Source organism: Parasteatoda tepidariorum, chromosome 4 (assembly GCF_982258835.1).
Source record: "Parasteatoda tepidariorum strain Cologne lab strain chromosome 4, Ptep-v5.0, whole genome shotgun sequence".
NCBI classification, from domain to species: domain Eukaryota; kingdom Metazoa; phylum Arthropoda; class Arachnida; order Araneae; family Theridiidae; genus Parasteatoda; species Parasteatoda tepidariorum.
In genome coordinates this window covers 26,209,779-26,234,039 of record NC_141758.1, presented here as the reverse complement: position 1 = coordinate 26,234,039, position 24,261 = coordinate 26,209,779, and the positions used below count along the sequence as shown (strand labels likewise).

At 31.7% G+C, this 24,261-nt stretch overlaps 1 protein-coding gene across 1 annotated transcript in view; it reads right to left on the bottom strand.

The window, feature by feature from the left end:
- Nucleotides 1–14,054: 14,054 nt before the first annotated feature.
- Nucleotides 14,055–24,261, bottom strand: part of LOC107446799 (astacin-like metalloprotease toxin 1) — a 28,769-nt gene continuing 18,562 nt past the window's right edge. The window contains exons 7-10 of the mRNA XM_087160828.1: nucleotides 24,030–24,257; nucleotides 21,153–21,290; nucleotides 19,568–19,818; nucleotides 14,055–14,363 (exon numbers count right to left, since the gene is read on the bottom strand). Coding sequence (XP_087016954.1) covers nucleotides 14,277–14,363; nucleotides 19,568–19,818; nucleotides 21,153–21,290; nucleotides 24,030–24,257 — 704 coding nt within the window. The 3' untranslated portion in view covers nucleotides 14,055–14,276. The remainder of the gene's footprint in view (nucleotides 14,364–19,567; nucleotides 19,819–21,152; nucleotides 21,291–24,029; nucleotides 24,258–24,261) is intronic.

Below are 24,261 nucleotides of genomic sequence, written 5' to 3'. Positions count from 1 at the left end.
GTCTTATTTTTTTTAACACAAAATCCACTTTGATATCTATGTCCATTTTCATCAATTAAACTTGATATTCCTCTATACATTATAGAAAGTGTCGTAATACATTTACTTTAGAATTTTTTATAACCGTCGTTGAACAGTCGACACAACTTTGAGTTTTCGACTACTAATGATCAACTCCGTAGCCTTGTAATTTTGAACCCAATCCAGAAGACAAGGGAGCGACACTGAGACCATTTGAAATATTTATTGGTCAAAGATATTACGCGTGCTGTGGCATGTAATATCTTTGACCAATGACCGAAGATGTTCAAAGCTTTCGTGGATTGGCGGACTCGCTCTAACACTTCTGAATTTTGTTGGATATCCGCAGCAGCACAGACGATTCTTGCTAACAGATTTATTTCGGAATTCACTGTTGCGTCCATAGCACTTTTCAGTGCCCTACCAAGGAAAGGAATCCATGCTGTTTAAATCAGGAGAGCGTGGTGGCTAGAGAAGTGGTCCACCCATCTTGTGAACACCACCACCTAGACCATGACCTAGACGAATACGGTTCTGACCATGGGCTGTTATGCAAATCTGAATTTTTGTGGTGTCCCCTACCTCCCCTAAAGTTTAACCCAAGAATCCTTGCATTTGGATAGGACGTGACTTTTATAAAATTAATGTCGTCTAAGATAAATAATTTATTATTTTTTCTTTCAAAGGCGAATAAACTACCATTTTTTTGTGGCAACATGCTTTAAAAAATAGAATAATATTGTCTGTAAGTAAAGGGTTAACCTTTTCGGTGACAGTGCGATAAAAATTATCCTAGTTATTTTAGGCAGTTAGTTTAGTTTCAAAAACCAGAAAAATTAGAATCAATCTGGAAAAAAAGGGATATCTTTTGTTTGTGACCATCCTGTACACATTCAGTTCATGTGTTCAGATTAAACAATCTTTCTTTCTGATAGACGTTCTATATCTGATTAATCCATTTGTGCCCAGCATCCTTCTAAAGAGACAATAGATTTATGCAATTTTATGAATAGTTAAATTCTCAAACAATTTTATAATATACAGGGTTATTCATAATTCCCTCCGCCTGTAAACGCCATTTTTCTTTACTACAACTGGCTTCAGTGGTACATGTTACTGCCATCTACCGGTAACTGCTTAAATTAAAACTTGAATACTTTCGGAATAATTTCATATGTTCATTTTTGCCGTATTCGTCTTCGTTTTTTTACTATAACGCTTCGAAACCCCGGAGGGAATTATGAATAACCCTGTATTTTTAAAGTATGTTCTACCACGTTTTTCGCAAATGAACTTTTTACAATTTTAGTGTTCGATTAATAACAGATTACAACCATACCTTCCAACATTAACCCCTTGGGGACGGGTGATTCAGAAAAGCATTCGTACAAAATCAGAATGAAGTTGTAATTAAATAAAAAACGGTAACTTAAATCTAGTCGTTGCTAATCTGACAGACTTACTTTGCTTTTACTTTAATTATTGTTAGTGTAATCATATATATAATCAATGTTAGTTCAAAGTATAACTAAATAGTTTTATTTTGAACAAAGTAATGGTGAATTAAATAAATCAAACAATTATAACTCCGCCCACAAATAAACTGCTAAAGAAATACTTTGATTACCAGTTTTATCTTTTTATCCTGATTGATATGGTTTCATGCTGGCACGTATTTGTGACAGTCGGCGCGAAAGGGTTAAAGCTAATTCTAAAATACATATTTTTCAGTGGTAGTGAAGTAGAGCAAAAAATTTTCAAACAAATATTCTATAAGACGCTTAACAGAACTCTTATAAACATACCTGCCAACTTGTAATGTCTCCGAAGATGAATTACCCCAGTGGTGGATAGATTAAAAGTAAATTACATTTATAGACGAACATATACGTTGCATTTGGCGTAAACTTTAACCCACCAATAATATTATACATTTATATATATATATGTAGAATTTATTTAAATATAATGGTGGTCAAGTTTTGAATTAAATTAATAAATGCAAAACATAAATAGCAAACATACATCTTGCTACCACTATAAATGTAAAAATAAAATATTACGCAAAATGCGTAAAAGTTGACAGGTATGTTAGAATAATATGTCTATTTGAGTTTTATAAGTTTGATTTAAATAATTTATGTGTATAATTTTTTTAAATTCTAATTTATTAAATATTTACATTATTTCCTACCACAAAAGAAAAATATTTTCTCAAATCACGAAAATCCCTTTGTAGTTAGAGGGTTTGTTTACAGCATTTCATATTTAAAAATTAATAATTAGGTGTAATTGTACACATGGATGCCACAGGCGACTAAAAATGTAAAAAGTATATTTGACAATTCTTCCGGATTTTCCCGAAGATTTTATTTTCATATCTAAAGTGGTAACAATACTCAGGTTATTCCAATTAACTTTCTGAATTATAATGATAATTATAAATGAGTTTGACCACCACTACATATAAATAATTACAATAAGTATATCAAAGCATAATAATCCTTGCGCAAGCGAATTTCAACAGGATCAAAATAATAAATATATTTTTGAGTCAGATTGTTTTTCGTTCATTGTTTTACAACCACTCTGAAAATCCATCCTCGGAAAGAGTGAAAGTTGGCAGGTATGAAAAAGTGCTAGAAACTCGATTCCCTTTTTTTTATTCACTATCTTTTTAATTATGCAATCGTAACTACCACTAAGAATTACATTTCAAATTATTGATATTTAAAACAAAATTATTTATACTGCAGTAGTTCCCAACTTTGGTTTTAATCAAGGATGATTTTCGCCTAAAGGTAGAAAATTGATTTACAATATTAAGAAGAAATTTACTCCATATTTTGTGAATAATGTAATGATTGAGACTGTCATACATTTTTTTATATAGCTTTTTGAATTTATTTTAATGTTGTCAAAATAGTTTAAATTAAATTTATAAATAATAAAAAAGCATGCATTTTAATACCACGTTAAACACAAAAATTAAATTTTGCTCATAATGCCTTAAAGTTGCCAGCTATGCTAGCAGAAATTTTCAAGAGTAAACTGAAATTAATATGCTATAAAAAGTTGATAGTTTTAATTTCTTTTAATATAGTGTTGAATTTTATTAGTTAGCACTTTTTGCATTTTAAGTCGCCCGTGGAGACCTAGTATACAGTTATACAAAAGCGTGTTTTTCAAATAGAGGGGCCACCTCTATCTAGGAAAGAAAAAGAAATTACAAATATTGTATTTCACCCGATTATTAGAAATTTTATCAGCTTTGATTATCAAGCAGCTGAAGCCTTCTCAACCTTTGTGTTTTGAACCCATGTAAAGTAGTTCACGAAAAATCTGACACCCAGATTAGACATTATAGATTAGAGATAGCAAAATCCACAGATAACAAAAATTGTAATACTCACTTTTATGGTGGTAGAAAGCATGCGCGAAGCGTGCTGTAAATTATTTGTATTCACATGTTGCCCTTAAGTGATCAGTAAGTTTTAACCAGGTGGTTCATTTGACCTTTATCAGAATTCGATGATTGTCAAGGATATTTGATCAAACATATTTTTAAGATATAATTTCTTTAACGAATCCGATATTGGGAAATAGGAACTAGTTTATAAAACGAAGTGGGAATTAGTAGAACCACTAAGAGAGATGTTTGTTTCTGGGAATTCCACCCGCGACTAAAAATGTTAGAAATGGTGACTAATAAAAAGCAAAACTCTATTAAAATTAGTAACGTTTCCCATCATATTTCTTTCAGTTTACTTTTGAAAGTGAATGCAAAGAATAATTTCGCTTTAAATATGGGTAGTTTACAATGTAAGTCATGGTGGTTGTCACGATTAAATAACTAAGCAGCTTGAATTAATAAAAAGGAGTTGAGTTTCTACCACTTTTTTCCATTTTAGTCGTCCGCAGCATCCCATTATCTCCTACACCAGAGAGCCTCCACACGGTTTTTTATAAGTAATCTGCGCAGACTATTGAAAAAGTGAACCAGTTGTGCGCATGAATCCAAATTCTATTTTAAAAGTACTTGACTTGACTGACTTGATATGTTGTTTTGCGAAGGGCATCTGACTTCGTCATCTATTTAATTTGCCCTAGGGCGACTAAGACTTTTGGCGTTAGGCATAAGGAGGTGATTGGGTAATTGGTGGCTTATAGATCGACTAGAGGACTAGTGTAATCTGGTAAAATTGAGTGAAATTTATCATTTATATTTGATAATTGAATCTGTAGTGGTTGACAAGTAAATAAGACAAACCAATCACATTAAAAAAATTAAACAAATTTTGGACATATATATGATACCACTATCTTATTTTTACGAGGTTCTGTATTAAATGCTTCGTTCGTTCACTTGTTTACTTGCATAGTGGTCTAATCGGACTACCTATAAAAAACCGTGAGGAGGCTTTCAGTTATAGTAGGCGTTGGTCATTCCCGCGTTTGAAAATATATATAGACCTTTGAACAGTTCTCATGATTACATTTGCTTCACACCAACTTATCGTTTTTCACGAATCTCATTCCCAATTAATACTAAATATTACTATCAATCAACCCCTACTGCATTTATCTTTGATGAAGGAGCGGATAACCAGGATTAGGGACTCGGAATCAACAGTCGCAGTCACTCGGAAAAGTTAGTCTAGAAGAAGCTATAAGCAATTTGCTCATTGTATTTTCCTCCAATGTAAAATAAGTAGGATATTTTTTTTATCTCACTGCTCTTGAAAATGTTTAAATGCAATAATGTCCAGTACTATAACGTTGTTTAATTAATTAATTAACCGTAACTAAATGAAAGTACAGATTAATAAATTAGTGAAGATTAAATCTTAACTTAATGAAGATTTATACAAGGGACAAGCAGAGGAGTAGGGTTGTTTACTTTACTTTACTTTATTTAAAAACAGCTGGGCACCTGGGCCGCGCAGCGGCCCCTATCCCATTCATCATGAAACTACAAAAATGAGTTAAAAACATTTTGAATATAAGCAGTCGTTGTGGTAGCTTTACAATAATATTACCATGATTAGAGAAAATACAAACTTGAACAGAGATATTTACAGTAATTGCCATGAAAAAATGTACAGAAAATATAACCTTGATTAGAAAACATTACAACTTGAACAGAGATATTTACATTAATTGCCATAAATATGTACAGAAAATTGAATATGAGCATGAATAAATGATGATTATATATATACAAAAGTCGTGATTCATAGGCGTGAAGGTTTTACATAAATTTTGTCAAGCCTTAGTGGCGCCATCTAGTATGATCAACTTCAATTTGAAAGGGCAGTATGCAGTATTTATTTTAATAATCTGTATGGAAAATTAGAGTTCTGAATAATAATAAGAGTTCAAATAGAAGTTCAAATCAAGTAAAAAAAGACGTTACTGTGCAAGAGTGGCTTCCCCCATAATCCTCTGAAGCAGTTGAAGCACTTCTTGATTTTTTAAAAGTTCTTGCAATTCTTTAATTATTGTAACCAACCTTTGAGCAAGTCCTGTTGTTGGTGGTGGTATGACACGTGTTCCCCTCCTGCGGGGACGGGCTCTGCACCCCGTGTAGTTGGCTGTATGAGAGTCTCCGCAGTTACTGCACTTAGGTGGTGTATTTTCATCTTTTTGGCACTCGTATGATCGGTGTTTGGTGGCGCACTTAACACATCTTGATGGTGAATTACATGAACTTTGACTGTGTCCAAATTCTTGGCAGTTGTAACACTGGATTGGATTTTGCCCGCCTCGGAACCTTTCAATACTGACCGGGATACTTTGTATATTGGTGATAGAGAAAATTTGTCGATTAACATCTGTTTCTGTGAGAATTGTGAGAAAAAGTGGGAGGAGCCTGTAGGTCTCGCCCACTTTTTTCTTAAACTGAATTATCTTTTGCGTTATGATGTCTGACTTCGCCAGTTCCTGGGAGATATGATCAGTATAGAATCCAACTGGAAGACCACGAATAAGAACTTTTATATGCTTAATTGGTTGAACTTTTGCTGGAGTTGTGGGTGGATCTACAGTTGAACTGGACTCCTCCTTGGGTGGAGCTAAGTCAGTATCAGATATAGATTCAGATGGTTGTAAGGAGGTGGCGGTATCTATCGGGGAAAAATGTTTACTATTTGTGGTCATGATTAGATTTGCTTCAGCTTTTTTGACATTATTTTTCTTTTTATTCTTTTTCAAAGGGGGTTCTGCAATATTTTCGGTTGAGCTTTCTGAATCTCTGGTTGACTCATTCCCCGTCTGCTCCAAAAGTTGGCCGCCTTCATAAGTTTCCATATCAATGACATCAATTGGTGTTGTCGGTATTTCGGGACTATTTGGCACAGGCATGAGAGACTGCTCCAAATGATTTAGTTTCTCAAGTAGTTCTTTATTTTTCCTTTCATGTTCTTTAATTCTCCTTCCCATGTCTGCTAACTTTTCAGCCATTTTGGTTTCAAAATCCGAGAATTCCTCATCCGTCGTTGAACCACGTGCACGTCTTTCGGTCAGCCGCTTTCCGCCACGTCCGTGTTGGTGATACGTAGCCATTGTTGCGTGATTGCGAATATTAACTTCAGCAGTGATGTTAACGTAAATTGAAAGCTACTATATCGGGCAGAATCATTTAACTTAACTTGCATCTACTCATACTCTTAAGTTAATTCAGAATTAGAAAAACATACATGATTGCAAGAGTATGAAATAGGTATTACTCACTCAAAAGACACCAATGATAATCCGAAAGTCGCAGTTTTTCAAACCAACATCTGGATCAAGAAAACGCCGTTCGGGGGTATAATAAATCAATCACCTGAAGAGCCTAGTCCATGGGTCACTCGAATGGTTCCAAATGTTCAAATTCTCGACGTCCAATCTGTCAGCGCACCTAAGAAAACCAGTAGGGTTGTTTGTTGACACAATTTGTGACATGTCTCTTTCTCAAAATGTTCAAGACTGGTAATTCAAATCTTGAATTCTTAGCCATTTTCAATTGGAGAAACTCATGCCTCTTTCACAAAATGTTTAAAACTGGTAATTCAAATCTTCCATTCTTAGCCTTTTCAATTGGAGAGGCAAAATATTCCTATCAACCAGAATATCAATTCATCGAATAAACTACATTGATATGGATGGGATAAAGACCTTTCTGTGGTTACAGGTTCCCATATTCATTTTTAAACTAGAATTACTAGAACTGTTCTAAAATCAAGCAATCGTTATGCTTTAACCTAATTGGTTGTTAATTGAATAAAGTATCCATATAATTTATATGCTAACTTGCTTCTTCCCGCTGCTGTAAAGTAAAAGTCTGGTTAAAGGTTAAATGCTTGGTTTATTTTCGTCTATAAGATCAAAATAAATCTGTGGTACTTGCCACCATGAGACGCCAGTTTTGCTTCCAAGCTTACTATTACTTTGTGGCTGTGGTAGCCCAGTGGTTAGAGAATCGGAATCCAGTCCGTAGGGTTCGGAGTTCGATCCTCGACGCCGCTAAGATCTACCGAGTACATGCGATATACTTGCTGGGAAAATCAGTGGAATCGAAAGTTCTGTGGTCGGTAGCTGAGTAGTACCATGGGTGTAGGGATCTCTGCCTAAATTGAGGAAGTGGCCTCACAAATTGTGATGACATCCTTAGAGCTGTTTCCCAGACCGTCGCCTATAGTCCTTTGTGCAGCTCTAGTGCGACGTAAAAAGAGTAAATTTCTACCTACTATTATTTTTTTATTACTACTATTATTTTTGCTTTGTCACATATAGGTTCGGAATTTGGAATTCGAGTATAGCAAATGTAAGCTCGCTTTAGAACGATTAAGAATAAAATGTTTGAATTTCGAATTGGATGATTTTGACAATTTAGAATGCGAATTTGGTTCTTAGTACTAGCTAATGGATTTTATTTAGTTAAAAATAAAGTTCTAAACAAGAACTCTGTGTTACCTTTTTTTTCGTACATTCGCTTACAAAATGATTTTTTAGAGCATTTTTGAAGGATTTGAAGATATTTTTCTTTGTTAATTTGTTGTAGTAATCAGCCTAAATTGAAAAAAATAAAAAACTCATAATTTTGAGATAAGATAAAGTTAAACCAAACTTTAAATATTATATGTTTTGACTGCTATCCAAAATAAATTTAGAATAACTTCATGCTTCTAGTGAGGGCCACAACTATGGAACTGCTATTTAGTTTTCTGTTTTCGAATTACGTATAAAATATATTACCAAAATTTTTGCTTTAGAAAAAAACGAAATAATTTTTTCACTAATAGTGAGTGATTAAAAATTTGAATTCTAATTCACGACCGCAGCTTTCTTTAAATAGTTAAAAAGTGATTGCCAATTTATGTATAAAAAAATACAAAATATGTAAGTTTAAGGATTTACTTTATTTCAAACTGATCAGCATTTTCAATTTTCTTTAAAAAAATTAAGCGAAAATTCTTTTCAGAATATTTTTTAAGGACATCATCGTAATCAGTCATCAAATATGTAGTCTTTGAACTGAGATAGGGTGATTGTACTTTGATATTTTATTTGTAACAGATAGCTAAATAAAGGATGAAGGTCAAAGTATAATTTCTAATTTTATCAGAGTAAAGTAAAAATAGGTATATTTGGTTTATTATTTGATAAACTTGTCTATATTTAAAAATTGACCTTTAGTCTACGATTAAACTTAGACTGACCATTTGTCTGCTTATCGCATATCTGCCAACATTTGAGTAGTGAGACTGTTGATGTCTTAGTAGTGAAATAACAATTGTAGTGATAACTTTAAACAGAAATTTTATAAATTTCATCAGCAATTAAATCTGAACAAAATCTTTTTACTTATAACTATTTAAAATATTTAGATAAAATGGTGATCAATATCATTTTAATTTAGTCAAGAACTTAAATTATAAACTATATATATATATATATATATATATATATATATATATATATATATATATATATATATATATATATATATATATATATATATATATATATATATATATATATATATATATATATATATATATATATATATATATACAATAGAGTCCCGATTATCCGAGTTAATGGGGACCGTAACAAACTCGGATAACTGAAAAACTCGGTTAAAGCGAAGAGTATAAAAACGGAGGAAAGAAAAAGAGAAGGTATTAATGTAATATATTTAAGAAATGCGAAATGTATACGAGTATACCACATACAATTCATATTATAATTAAAAAGCTTACTTAAAAACATAAAAATTATATTTTACGAGAATTAAATAGGTTTTACTTAAAAAAAGTCCTGAATCGTTTTTCGTTCTACGTAACTCTGGCGCTTTTCTGTAGTAATGTTTCGCCTTTTTTAGGGATAACAGGAAGGCTGGTGTCGCCTCTTTTTGTTGTTCTATATATTCAATAGTACATTCGATAGTTTTTAGTTCATCTGTATGTATGTTCATCTGTATGTATGTTCATCTGTATGTATGTATGTATGTATTTTGTATGTTGATTTTAATAATCACTGTCTTCATCATCTTCGCTAGATTCATTATCATTATTGACGATATTAACGATAATTGCATCAGACCAAGTTGTTGGATTTTGTTTTTCTGAGTGTTTGTAAAATAAAATTCAGATTTATTTTTCAGCGGTTTTTTTAAAAATAAACTAGAACAAAAAAATCCTTGAAACATTTGATAGCTCGGTTAAAGCGGAAACTCGGATAACCGGGGCTCGGATAATCGGGACTCTACTGTATATATATATATATATATCATAAGGATTTAAGAATTTCCTCAAAACTCATGTCTAGAAATGTCATCATACGCCGCTAGGGGCGTTTCCCCCATTATTAACTGTTTCTTCGTGTGTCTATGAATAGGTACTTTAATTTATCTAAACAATTGATCTAAATTAGTTAAAAAGTATATTGATCGTTTTATCGATTATATTTCTCTTCCTGGCAAAGCGTATGAAACAAAATGATGCGTCAAAAACAAGATAAAATGGTAATACTAATTCGGAACATAATATTACACCAAAAACAGGATGTAAAAAATTACACACCGTGTAATATTGTTTGATATGAGATGAGCCACCATCTCCTACACACCAGAGAGCCTTCACACGGTTTTCACAAGTAGCTTGTGCAGTGAATCAGTTTTGTGCATGTAGCGGAATTCTATTAAAATTATTTATCATTCCTGAAAGAAATTCATCTGACTTTATAATTTATATATAAGTAAATGATGGATAATATGTAGTGATTAAGAAGAAAGTAAGACAATCCAATCATATTCATCAGTTAAACAGATTTTAAGACATATATTAACTACCACTGTCTCGTTTTTACTAGATATTCTATTATGTGGTTATGGGGTTAACTGATTTAACTGCAGACAGGTTTGATCGGACTACCATTCCGAAAACATATGGAGGCTTTCAGTTATTAGGAGGCGATGGATGAATCCCGTTATTTCACCATTACATCAAAAACAGGTAACGGGTTAACAGGGTGGGTAGCCAAATTATTCAGCAATAAATAAGCACCTTTTAAGCACTTTTCAAGCACTCAAAAAATATTTTTAAGCACTTTAAAGAAATATAATTAGGCAGGGTAAGAAAGTTTTTGACAATAAACGGTTTTATCTTATTTTAACCGTCATGTCAAAAAAAAAAACTTTTGGCATGGTTTTTGACATTTGTCAAAAATCATGACGCTTTGAGTAGAGGAGAAGGTGTAAAAATGGGCACAGGTGTAAATATGGGCACCCCTCCCTAGTAGCTATGGAAGGTACTGAAGACTGGCGGCAAGGACTGTATATGGCGCCAGTTGCTAATATAAGATTGTACAGAGCAGTTGAAACCATTTTTTCAAGTAGTGTGGATGCAGCGTGAGTTATTGTGCAAATTGGTGTTTATTCTGGACTGCAAACTTTTGAGAGGTATGTGAAATCGTTTTCTTTTCATGTACTTATGTTCAGTTAAAAATAATTTGACAGTGATATCCGGAAAGCGGAGATCTTAAGCTATTTTTTGAAGCACACCTTTAGTCACGCACGCTTTTAGGTTACTTGTGATAGTGGCCATCCTTCTTAGGTGGGGTTGGTGTAAATATGGGCCCCCATTTAAAGGGTGCCCATAATTACACCAACTTTTTTTAGTGGAGTTTAGCACATCAGGCTCTAGTTATGCCAATTGATAAGGCAGCTGAAATACCTCAATGTTCCCCGGGAACTTCATGTGCAATTTCTCCGTTCAACATATCTCCTGTTCCCAACATTAAGAAGATAACCACTACTCGTGGACGCAAAGCAGCAAGGTCCAGCCTCATCACCGGTTTACCATACTAGGATCAGTTGACCAAGACGCTTGACAAGTGCTCTCAAGAAGACGTCCTTGAGTTTTCCCGGGGTAAGAGACCGGCCAGAGGGCAGGGTGGGAAGACGAAAGGCCTTCAAAATAAGAAAATTCGGCCCACGCAACGATACGATTCATCATCGGACTCATCAGACTCGATGACCCTCCTCTTATCTACAGCGATGATGATACGAATCTAATAAATGTCAACGGTGGGGATAAACCAGACTCAAGCGATGCAACTTGCAGCTTTTGTGATGGAAAGTTCTCTGAAGACACTCGAGGAGAGGTGTGGGTAAGATGCGTTATGTGCCAAATGTGGGCACTGTGCCGGGGGTGAAAGAGTCAGTTATGTTTGCGATTTCTGTAAATAATTTTTTTCCCTGTAATAAATAAATTCTCTAACATTTTGTATTGCTTTATCCTGTTTTTTAACTAATTTTGGTGGCTTTTTTGAAGAGGGCCCATATTTACACCCCATTTTTTCTGGTGCTTTTTTAAAAGATTTTTGAAAATCGTCGCTTTTGAAATGAAATAATTGATGTTAATCACTGTTTTGCCTTCTCGCATTTAGGAAACTTGTTATAGTTGTTAATGAAAGATAAAAATCTAGAAATTTTCAAATTGAAAGTAACTTTATCCAAAAAACAAAAGAGGGTGCCCATATTTACACCTTTTCCTCTAATTTAAAACGAATGGCGTTTTCATACGCTACGGACTGACAATACGCCGAAATAAATTGGGGTTAAATTACTTGTGAAAACGTTGAATAGAGCAATGTGAACTGTGTCTTTTTGCATAATTCGAAGCGAAAATCAACATAGTAAAGGAAAAATCTCATTTTGAAAAAGGAAAAATTAGGCGCTTTTTAAAATCACCCAATGAAAAAAGCACCTTTAACCCTTTCGCGCCGACTGTCACAAATACGTGACAGCATAAATCCGTATCAATCAGGGTAAAAAGATAAAACTGGTAACCAAAATAGTTCTTTAACAGTTTATTTGTAGGCGGAGTTATAATTTTTTGATTTATTTAATGCACCATTACTTTGTTCAAAATAAAACTATTTAGTTATATTTTGAATTAACATTGATTATATATATGATTAAACTAATAATAATTAAAGTAAAAGCAAAGTAAGTATGTAAAATTAGAAACGACTACAATTTAAGTTACCGTTTTTTATTTAAATACAACTTGATTCTGATTTTGTGCGAATGCTTTTCTGAATCACCCGTCCCCAAGGGGTTAAGGGCTTTTAAAAAACGAAAATCGAAAATAAGCACCTTTAAGCAGTTTTTAAAAACGCTACGCGCCCAGAGTCGTTAAAATATACTACTAGTTACTAGTGTGACGCTTATCGTCACTCAAATTTAAAATCAAGAGAAAGGGCTAAGATTAGATTTGTAGAACATTTCAGAGCCTTCGATTAAATAAAACTACTGTGGGAAATCTCCATCGGCAAATAGTAAGTTAAATACGGTATTTGCCGATGGAGATTTCCCACAGTAGTTTTATTTAATCGAAGGCTCTGAAATGTTCTACAAATCTAATCTTAGCCCTTTCTCTTGATTTTAAATTTGAGTGACGATAAGCGTCACACTAGCCTAATTAAAAACAATTTTTCATTTTTATAATATAAAGAGAGTTACAAATAAAAGGTGCTAATGATAGCTGCCTTGAGTCAGAATAAAATTTAGTGAATTAATTTCTCTTTTAATAAGACCCGATTGAGGGTTAAATTACAATACCATATTCAAAACAGTCAAATAAACATAATTAAGATGGTAATCAAACTGTTAACTATAAGAAAACTGTTTATTAACTGCTTTAACTTAATTCGGTTAAACAACCAGAATTTTATTGCTTCCACCTAATGAAGCCACTTCGTTCCTTTTCAACTGGGTGCAAATTATAGCCGAAAGGGTAATCTGTCGGTGCAAATTATAGCCGAGAGGGTAATCTGTCGGTGCAAATTATAGCCGAGAGGGTAATCTGTCGGTGCAAATTATAGCCGAGAGGGTAATCTGTCGGTGCAAATTATAGCCGAGAGGGTAATCTGTCGGTGCAAATTATAGCCGAGAGGGTAATCTGTCAGTCTCCGGACCGACAGAACTGGAGTTCGAGGAGGAGCGTTGACGCATCAATATTTCCTCCATTCCCTTCAATACATGTTACCAGTGTTCTACATTCCCCAATGTCCATTACTTAACTCAGAGGTTAGCTCCTATGTCCATTTAAATTTATGAAACATAATTGTTTTTTCTTTCAATATAATCTTAACCAGACTAACCCACATTAGATTTTAGCATGCTAACATGATTGTTTATTTTAAATTAAGCTATGGTAATAAATCGGCTATAACAAAAATTGAATACCACTTTTTTTCCTTCCTATCTTGATTATAAACCCTATAAAAATGTCACTTGCCTGGTTCTTCCATTAAGCTCTTCAATTATAAAACGAGAATAAAAATGAGAAGGGATGTTTTATCAATATTACAAACAAAATGCCATTTAATAAGCGATAAATAAATAACACACTAGTAAATAAAATTTTAAATATTATTAATTAATTTTCTACCACTGAAAATCCAACATTTCTGGATCGTTTTTGGTAATTCAGGATCCTTTCATATAATTTTTTTAGCCAATAAGAATGCACCGACTATCATTTAAGAGACGGTTTAAGAAAGTTATATTTTTATGTAATAAAGAGACATTATAATAAATTACATAGATATAGAGTACATATAGATTAGATATAGATTACAGTTGGTACTAATGAGTAGTATTTCCTTTTTCCACTTGTCAGTTTCAACTACTAGATTACAAGGACTTTATATTCAATTAAATACAAGACTCATTGAATTTATTATGTTTACACGGTGTTCGTTCAGCATTCCTTCCATTGATATCGAATATTATCCAAAGCGATTATTCCTTCTCCGTTAGATTTTCTTGTTTTGGCGTCCAGTGTAAACTGTTAAAAAAAAATTATTAAACGAAACAAAACTGATACGAAACAAAAACAAGAAAGTTTTATTCGGGAAGGAAACAGAATTGTAAAGATATGAATTTAGTTGCTAGGACTTTGTGCGAAAAAAACTGTTCATGTATAAATTACTTTTAATGTACAAAGTGCACAATAAAAAACTGACCACTCTGAACAACTTATGATCTAATGATCGAACTTTCACGTTTTAGGACACTAATTCTTAAAGATTCAAGGGGACGACCTCAAATAAATGGAATAGATAGATGACCTCAAGGGGATGCTAATTAATTACTGCAGACGATATTTTAAATTACGAAATCAGACGCAACCTACTTCTTCTGAATAAATATACCTATTTTTCGTCAGATTGAGAGATCTGATCCCCAAAATATTGGGGGCTAAAATATATATAACTCTTAGCTTTCTAAAAATAATTTACTTTTGTTTGTTTCTAGTTATTAACAAAGTTATAGCAGTTTTTGTGCAAGGTGATAACATTGGATACACGAATGATTTTAAGTCTTTAAATGCGTTTTGCTCAAAATCAGGGTTTCTCACGTTTTACACCACCTCAAACATGTAGTTTTTAAAATAATTATCCACAATTTTAAATGAGTGTTTATGATTAAAGCACACATGTTTTGAAATACGGACTAAGAGAAAAAAGTAGAATTTCATTTTTTATGCATATTTTTTCGCTAAGATAAGTGAGGAAATGTTTAAAAATTTGCTTTTTTAACTACATTGATCCCTAACTCAATAGTATATGCACTTTTAAGATAATAGTTCAAAACTTAGTAGATAGCCTTATAAATGAAATCCTTAAAGGTTTTTTTGTTTCGGGCAATAGAAATTTTTTACAGTGTTTAGCGAATGCAAAAAAAAAAAGTCTTATTTTAACCTAAAAATAGCCATATAAAAAGAAAATAATAATAATGGTTATTGTTTTACCAGTTTTATAAGTTTTTACACAAAAATGAAACAAACTAATGTTTTAGAATTTTATATTAATATTTAAAAAAAAAAGGCTGTCGAAACTGGTCGGATATCTTAAGCGATTGCAATTTTGTTTCGGATAACAATAAATTCGCCTAAACAACGTTTCCATAAACCTTCAAAAATGTGTTTCAACATCTATGTAATGATTGTAAATATCTATTAAATATGAACCTGAAATATCTGTTTGAAACAAAGAAATAAAAATAAATTAATCAAAGTTTCTTTGTATATGAACAAACATCATACGAATTAATGAATGTTATATTGCGTAATAACTTCAACGGTTTCAATATTTGTTGTCTGAGTTTTATGGATAGTATTATGTGTATTATGTGCTCAAGATGACATTACGAACAGTCTAGCGCTTTTATTTTCTACTTTATATTTGATTGCTGAATTGAGTGTTAAAAAATAGTCTTGGAAAAAGTCGATGAAATAATTACCATTCGACGCCAGAAAAATGCAGAAAGAATTAGATTAAAAATTTAAAATAAGTAAACGGGAATTGTTTCTGAATATAAGGATTAAATTTTGTTGAATTTTAAAAAAAGAAATATTCAATTTATATTTCTAGAATTAATCATATATTATTTTTAAAGTACAATAGAATACTATGAATTCGAATTGTTTGTAATACTATGTATTCTCCTAGGATAAAAAAATCTAAAACGTGGCAGTAAATTTAAGAAAAGGTTATACTGTCATAATGTTTAAAAATGTAACAGTTTGTGCAAACTTTGCTTCGCTAGTTTTTACACTTCTTTCAGAACCATTGAAATTAAAATTTTGTTAATTTAAATTTGAGAAATTAATATTTTATGAATTAAGCATATGGCGTATTTAAATTGAATTTGAAAAATAAAAAAAATAATTTTTCTTTTACAATGCAGACTAGTTATACCAAGGAATTAAATGAAATAGAAATCATAAAAATATTCATAAATCATAAGTACATTGGAACAGTTATTGTCAGTTTTCACAATAAAAACTAATAAATTAAAAGAAAAAATAACTAACACCTTTAATTTAAATTTAATACTTCGTAATATTTAAATATTACCTTACTGTGTTTGATATATTACAATATCAATAAAATTATCTATGCGGTATTATTTGCGTCGATACTTATGAGATGTCGGCTTTCATTATTATTACATTCATAAAAGTACCTGATCTTACGTAATTCGGGCAAGGGGATTTCAAATCTGAAAAATCAAATTTGATCATTCAAATCTTATCTTGCCCAGAATGCTATAGATTTGTTTTTAAAAATGATATTTTTAGTTTTGCTTATTTTTTCTTTATAAGGAACTCACAGGTTTACAAACATACTCATATACTTGTCTACTCCCTTGAAAATTTAAGACAAGAAATATATGACTTATAACTTGTCGCATCATAAACTGAAATATATTATCGTTTTCTTCCTACCACGCCCTATGCATCAGAGAAGTGAAGACCCATACTAGTCACTGGAAGGAATTTAAAAAAATCCTGACAATAAATGTATTATTAAATTGCATAAAAGCTGAAAAACTGCACAATTTTTGAGAAGAAAAACATTTTTATTTATTTAAGATTTAACATTATTATAATTTTTTTCATTTTTATTGAATTTTTAGACGTCAACTTAAATTGGGGAATAAATTTTTAGTCGCATTTGTACGAGCATTTGATATTACCTGATTAGGGAGTGGGGATTTCAAATAAGTAATTATTAGTTCTGTTCTGAAAGCTACTGATTTTTTTTCTTTTTCAAAATGATATTTTCAGTTTTTTTTCTGAATGTATACAAGTTTGTAAAGAAAATATAGGTTTTATTCAAGTGAATTTAAAATTTTTTTATTTAAGAATATGTTATTGAAGAGCACAAAAAACTGTAGGTTGTAGAAAGAAACCGATTACAGGTTTGAAATCCGCGATGCGAAAATATCCAAGATCAGTTCAAAAATCTCATGCAACAGAAAATTTAAAAAAAAATTGTTTCCTTGAGTAATCAATTACTTATTACAATATACAATTGACGAATTTTTGTCATTTGGTGATTAGTTGGTTAAGGTCAAATTTTCCTTATACGGACGGATAAGGGATAAGTTTTGAAAACATCAGTTGAATTGTTTCTAAGAATTGTTTAAATGAGTTTTTAAATGGACATTTATAATGAAACAAACATATTACTTATGAAAGCATTTAGAAATTCACTATATTTTTTTCAATATCACGCACACTAACTAATTTATCCTACAGGCGTTAAAATAATATGCTAAAAAGAATATTTTAAAAATTATATTAGATTTGAAAGTAAATTTGTAATGTAAAATAAATAGTTTCAGTACTGCAATATAAAAAATACAAAAATAAAAAAGTCAAAATCTTTTAATAATATTTTAGTCACAAGTGATAGAAGTAGAAAAATTCAGTTTTTTTTTACCCAACCTTCCCTCCTCGCCCATTTATCTATAATCTATAACAGCGGCTCTCAAATGGTGTATCGTGGAACCCTAGGGTTCCGTGAAAGAGTTAAAGAGGTTCCGCGACTTTTTATAATCAGTTTCGGTTTTTGAAACTTCCGATTATATTTAGATCCTTATAATTCCGAATTAATTTAATCTTTCGGTTGCCTTTATGAAATTATTTCAAGTAAAATGTCAATGAAATAGAAATGACATTTTTTAAAAGAAAATGTAATATTTTTATTAACAATATATCGAACAAATTATGAAAAAAAACAAGCATTTATAAAAAAAATGCATCCGTATTTTCTATTGAGTTTTTCAAATTGAAATAAATAGCTAAATTCTCATATAAAGAAATATGCTTCCCTAATAGCCATTTCCAAACGTTTAAATCGGTTCTATTAAGTTTTCATTTCGAAGATAACACCATAATTATTCATTTTCAGCTTATGTGTATTCTACAAAAAAATTTATAACTGAAGCACAAGGTTTGTTAATTTAGCTGTCGGACATGAAAACCTAATTTAAGATTATTAATTAACCTTCTCTCTTTCAATAGTCAATTATTTTACACGAGCGCAAATGAGGAAATTAACAGATTCACGTGCCGTTCTCGTTGTTGGCGACTTGGTGATTAAAAAGAGTGTTACAAATAATTGATGGCGAAAATATCCTGAACTACTGGCAAAGAAACAAAATCCTTTTGAGAAATCCTTACGTAACACGTGACTATCACGTGTTTTACTAGTTACACAGCGTTACAATTCAAACAGCTTTTCTTCCTGTCTCGGTATCTTTCTTCTCTTTTTTTTATTTCAGTTTCAGACAATAACGTACTTTATATTTACTTTCCCTTCCCGCGATCGCTTTTAATTCTGTGATTTATCTTCAAAAAGTTCAGATATTTAAAATTCGATTTTCTCAGAAACTATTCAATCGATTTTGCTCAAATTTTGTATTTTGCCATGAGAAATTATGTTTTTTAAAATGATGCGAAAAATATATACCTTACAATTTAAAAATTGTTTAATCATTATTAAATAAAAAAAATAATAATTATTTAATAAAGGTAATATTTTGCATGGATTTATCTTTGGAAAAACGAATTTTATAATTGCGTGCAAAAATTCTTTGACCTGCTTATAAAATTTTCGAGATATAGCGAAATACGCAAAACGTTAAATTAACATTCAAGAGTCAGAACTTTGAACTGCTATCCTGCCCAAACTATTGAGATCATATTTCTCAGATTGTGACTAAACCTTATATTGTGGGAGTCAGAAATCCATATAGGACGAAAAAAAAGTATGTTTATTCAGAGAAAGTACGTTTTTGAGCCTGATTACGCAATTTAAAATATCGTCTGTACTAATTAATTAGCATGTTTGTGATTACCCCTTCGTATCATTAAGAATGAGTCCTTGGACGTGAAGATCCGTTCATTAGATCAAAAGTTATTCTGGGAGGACCGTTTTTTTTCCTTCTTTTTTTTTGCTCCGCACAAGTACATTTTCGTCTCCTTAAGTTCTTTATTGACTTTTCAATAAAGAATTCATTTTTGGTAATATTTTTTATTTCCATTTTTCGTTTCTTAAAATAGATGTTCCAAAATCGGGAAAACTGCTTCGGAAAGGATTTTAAATCTTAGTAAAAATTGGTGATGAATTTGGACGTGTTCAACAATCACGAGAGAAAGAAAAAACGAATAAACCAGGAGTTAGGTTAAGAACTTACCTTCACATCTCCTTCCAAATCGACAGGTACTTGCACACTCTGCCACTCCTCTTTTTTATCTATGTGCTTCATTATTAATTTAGAAGAGTGGGTAAAGTGCACTGAAATATCTAGGGAAACGGCACCCCCACCGTTAAAGAAGGTGTCGAAATTAAAACAGGCCTTCTTGCGTCCATAGGCGCCGAAAAAAGGTGTTATTAAACGGATTTTTCGATAGGACGCATCTGCAGCATTGACGAAAATATAGCTACCTTGAAAGAAAAGAATATATATAATTAGAAATGGTAAAAATATCAAAAATTAAAAACAAATAAGAATAACACAAATACCATATTAATAATTCATAATGATGTGTGAAAAGGCTTAATAGTCTAGGACGTTTTATTATCGTGATTTGTATTTAAATTTACGTGTAAATTTATCATACATAAGAGTTTTCTGCTATTAAATTCTAACTGGCAGTGAGCATTAAAAAATTTAAGAAAATTAATATTACAACATAAACAAGACGGAAGGTTTGCCATGTTTTCAGTATTATCCCTTATTTGGCTGTATTTGTGTAAAATATCATCGTTTGTTATTTTTTGGGGTAGCATGTTGGTGGACATAGAATGCTTGCGGCTTCTTTCGAAATTTATTTGTTGTTCATTTCGTTGAAATTAAAATTGAAGACATTGTAAACACTACAAGTATAATAATTTTGGATGATGAACTTTTTCAAGCTTAGGTCTAAAAATCAATCTAAAAGTAGTAACCCTGAAGCCATACAATGAATTTTGACTCCTAGCGCCATCTGTGCTTAGCTTTACACGGTCAACCATCCATGTTTGTTTGTTCGAACTTTCTGATAATGGATGGTGTTTTCAATATAAATGTAAACAATAACAATCTCGAGCTCAATACCTGCTCTAGTTCCGGTTAGAAAGTTTGAAACTAGTACTTACTACAGCTTATTCTGTGAGGCGATATTTTCAAACGGATAATTTTGTTTTCAATAAAAGAAGAAAATTAGATAATTTCTGAGCTCAAATCTGCCGTATTTCATAAGATATTAATGTTATTAAGTAATTCTGATGAGTTTGAGGTGAAAATTTGTTTTAGTTATTTATTGATATATTGCTAAAAAAGGTGACATGGTTGCTAGATTTTGAATAACTCGCTTTTTTTTTGGCAGTCCTGATTTGGCCTCTTTTCATTTGTTTATTACTGTTTGTTCTTGTTGCAAGCTGTGCACCATCATACGTTAGTGTTAGCACCTTTAGCATTATCAACACAAGTATTGTTAATATTGTAAACACAAGTAATAAGTAATCAAATACCACGTTTGCAAGAGTCTCAAAACACAATGATCACGTTGTGAGCCAAATGGTTTTAAAATACACTGGTAACGGTAACCCGGAAGTATAGGCGGTATGGAGCTTGCAGCGTTCCCTAGTGTAGAGAACACCATCCATTCTTCCCCCCCTTTTTTCCCCCATCTCTATACGGGCCATCAGGACACATTCAATTGACTGGTATACGAAAGCATTAGAAATAGCTTAGGAATATTTTACGCTCTAACAATAAATGATATAATCAGGCTTACCGTCCCGGCCTCCTAATGTTCCATTTTCAATTTTCCATTGAGTCTTATAATTGTTGTCGGCATTCTCCATACCACACATATCAGCTTCAAAATCACAAGTGAAATCGGGCACTTCAGGGGGTGGTGGTCTTTTTTCACCTGCCAAATAATAATAAAATATGTTAACTGCTAAAGTAATAAAATGTTCACATTCTTTACTACAGCTACTTAAGTCAGTGCTATTAGTAAATTTGTAGTCAGTAAATAATAAAAAAACTAGTGGGCTGCGCCCCCTTCTCGCTAACGCTTGCCAACCCCCATAAATTGCTACGCAATCTTACATGGCTTGCTTCGCAAACCAAGCTCGCTTCGCTACTAACTTAGTTACATTGCAAATGCACAAAATTCTAAGAATTCAAAACAATCATTCAAAGCCATATCAAAACTTTTTTTTAAAAAAAATTACATCTTTTTAGTAAATACTAAGTCATTAAAATAAATTTGAATTCAAATAAATGATATGTAATTCGTTAAACGTATTAGAAATGTGCTATAGTATAATTCGTGACATAAATCAAAAATCGTCAAATAAATTCGTAATATATAAATTCGTGAAAAAAGCGCTTTCGACAAAATACTAAAATAGAGATCTATCGACAAAGACTACTCACTTCTGCCTAGCTTATGCTCTCTCTGGTTATTTCCGTTTCCGTTTTTAAAAGGTCTATATGTTGAGCCACCTCATCTAGATTTGGCATGTGACTTTTTAGCGGCAATCATTGGTCGATTCGCCGTATAAGAGAAATAGAAACGTAAACAAAGCAAAGCAAACGTTGCCCCCGGCGGAAAAAAAATACAGCCAAAATTTGGGAGCCACGTAAGAGAATTATATATATTAGATACTATTAAGTATTTTTTTTAATAATTTTAATATGCATTAACATTTATAATAAATGTTTTTGAATTTATTGAGGTCTTATATATCATAAGGTTTAGTGAAAGAGTTTATTTTATAATGATAAAAAAAATTTTTTTTTTTTTTTAATTCTTCATTTGGCTAGCCAAATGATGTCTATAAACATGAACCTGCATCAATAAAAGCGATAGGCATAGCAACGTTTGTGATTTTTAAAGTGAATGAATGGTTATTTTTTTTTAAAAAAAAGACTTTACTAAAAAATATTAGTAAGTGAATTACGAAGGATTGGGTAATTAATATCAGCAATATTTCAATTATACCAGCGGCTCCCAATTTTTTTCGGCTATGGAAAACTAAATAAACAACTTATTTTTAACAGTATCCCGACTTTAAAAATAAAGACTACTATTTGAAAATGTTTAATGTAAATAATAAAATTTTTTTCATTGTTTTATCATTAATATTTTTGATATTTATTTATATTGATTTTGCTAGGCTTGAGCAGCATCATCTGTAGTTCTGAATTAGTTTTGGTGTTCGCAAATTATAGTTTATCAATAAAATATTTTGTTTTAATGGCAGGCACTGAACTCATCGTTCTTCGCTATGGAAGGTGCCGGAAGTGTTGCTTATTTTGCGTTGCCTGGTGAACACCTTGTGACCAGAGTCATGGAGGTGCGGAATATTAATCACGCCACACGGCCACAAATAGTCATTCATAGGGTGGGCCACATTCACATATCACACACAACAGAGGACAACGCATATAGAAAAACAACCATGCCCTGAGCGGGATTCGAATTCGCAGTCACTGGCTTTGCAATCACGCACGTTAACCGCTCGGCCACTTTACGAGCTAAAATCCAAATGGGAAAGAACTCTTCTAAATCTTGAGAATGGATATAAAGAAAATTTAATAAGAAAAATTTATTGAAAAGAAATTTTTGAGCTAAAAAGTTCGATGGAAAATACCAATGCAATTTTTTTTTACAAATATCCCCTCATAATTTATTCAATGTTTTGCTACTAAAGTAAGTATAGATGCTTAAATTTTTCTATTTATTCCACTGGCAATTTACTTAAATAATTTCATAAAGATAACAGAAAAATAAAAAAAAAAGAATTGATTATTAAATAATCTTATAATAATTGAATATAAATCTCAAAAATCATAACTAGTTTCAAAGAGTCATAACTTTTGGAATCCCTGCAACCCTCCCACGGAAGCCTGGGGTTCCGTATAACACATTTTGGGAACCGCTTATTTAGTTAGTGTTCTTTCTTTGTTTGGTCCAGTATAGAGAAACATCGAAATCAGTGAGTTCAGTGAAAAGAGTGTGTTTTAGTTTTTACAAAGCGCATTTTTGGATTTTAAAATAAAATATGAAAAGTTATGAATTAATTGGTAATGGGCTATCTGCAAGTGACGTAGTGTGGGTAAATCGATCCTGAGTGGTTGTCGGAACGTGCCATTTGTTTACGTTTTCAATTGCTCTTTCCATTCTATTTTGAATAAGCCTAGCCCGTCAAGTATTAGTTCTCTTCAATGACACATTCTATATTCTTACACAAAGATTTCAATTCTTTCGATATAAACAAACTAATACATCAAAGTTGCCAGGTAATCAAAACAAAAATATAGTATGGTTACAATAAAATACATAAACAAATAATAAAAAGTTAAGTAAAATAAGTAGACGAGAAAGAATTATCTATCAACAAATTCGATGTGCTATACAGAACTGTATTCAATTAACTTCACGTTAATTAACATTCTAACTTATGTGGAGAAACTTAGCTCAACTCAAACGCGCCATTTTCTTTATAAACGACCAGGTCACATGAGTGGGTGTCGTGATCTTCTTGAATATGATTTATGCAACAAGTCACTACTTTTTTACCTTCTTTAAAGCAGCTATTGCATAATAAAACTTAGGGCAGGAAAAGGTTAGCAATTTTTGTAAAAGAAATTTACATACCATTGCATTCATACATTTTGTTGATTCGCCTGACATCACTATCACTCAGTCCAGGTTTGTTATTGATAAGTCCAATGGTGACATTTTCTTCTCTGGGTTTCATAGTCATTGAATTGCGATCCTTTGCGAATGCATATTCACCATATAGCATGATAGACTTATAGTCGAATTTCTCGCCTAATAAATTGTTTTCCCAAGGTTTCAACTTCAAGAAGTTACGTTCTGAGCCTAA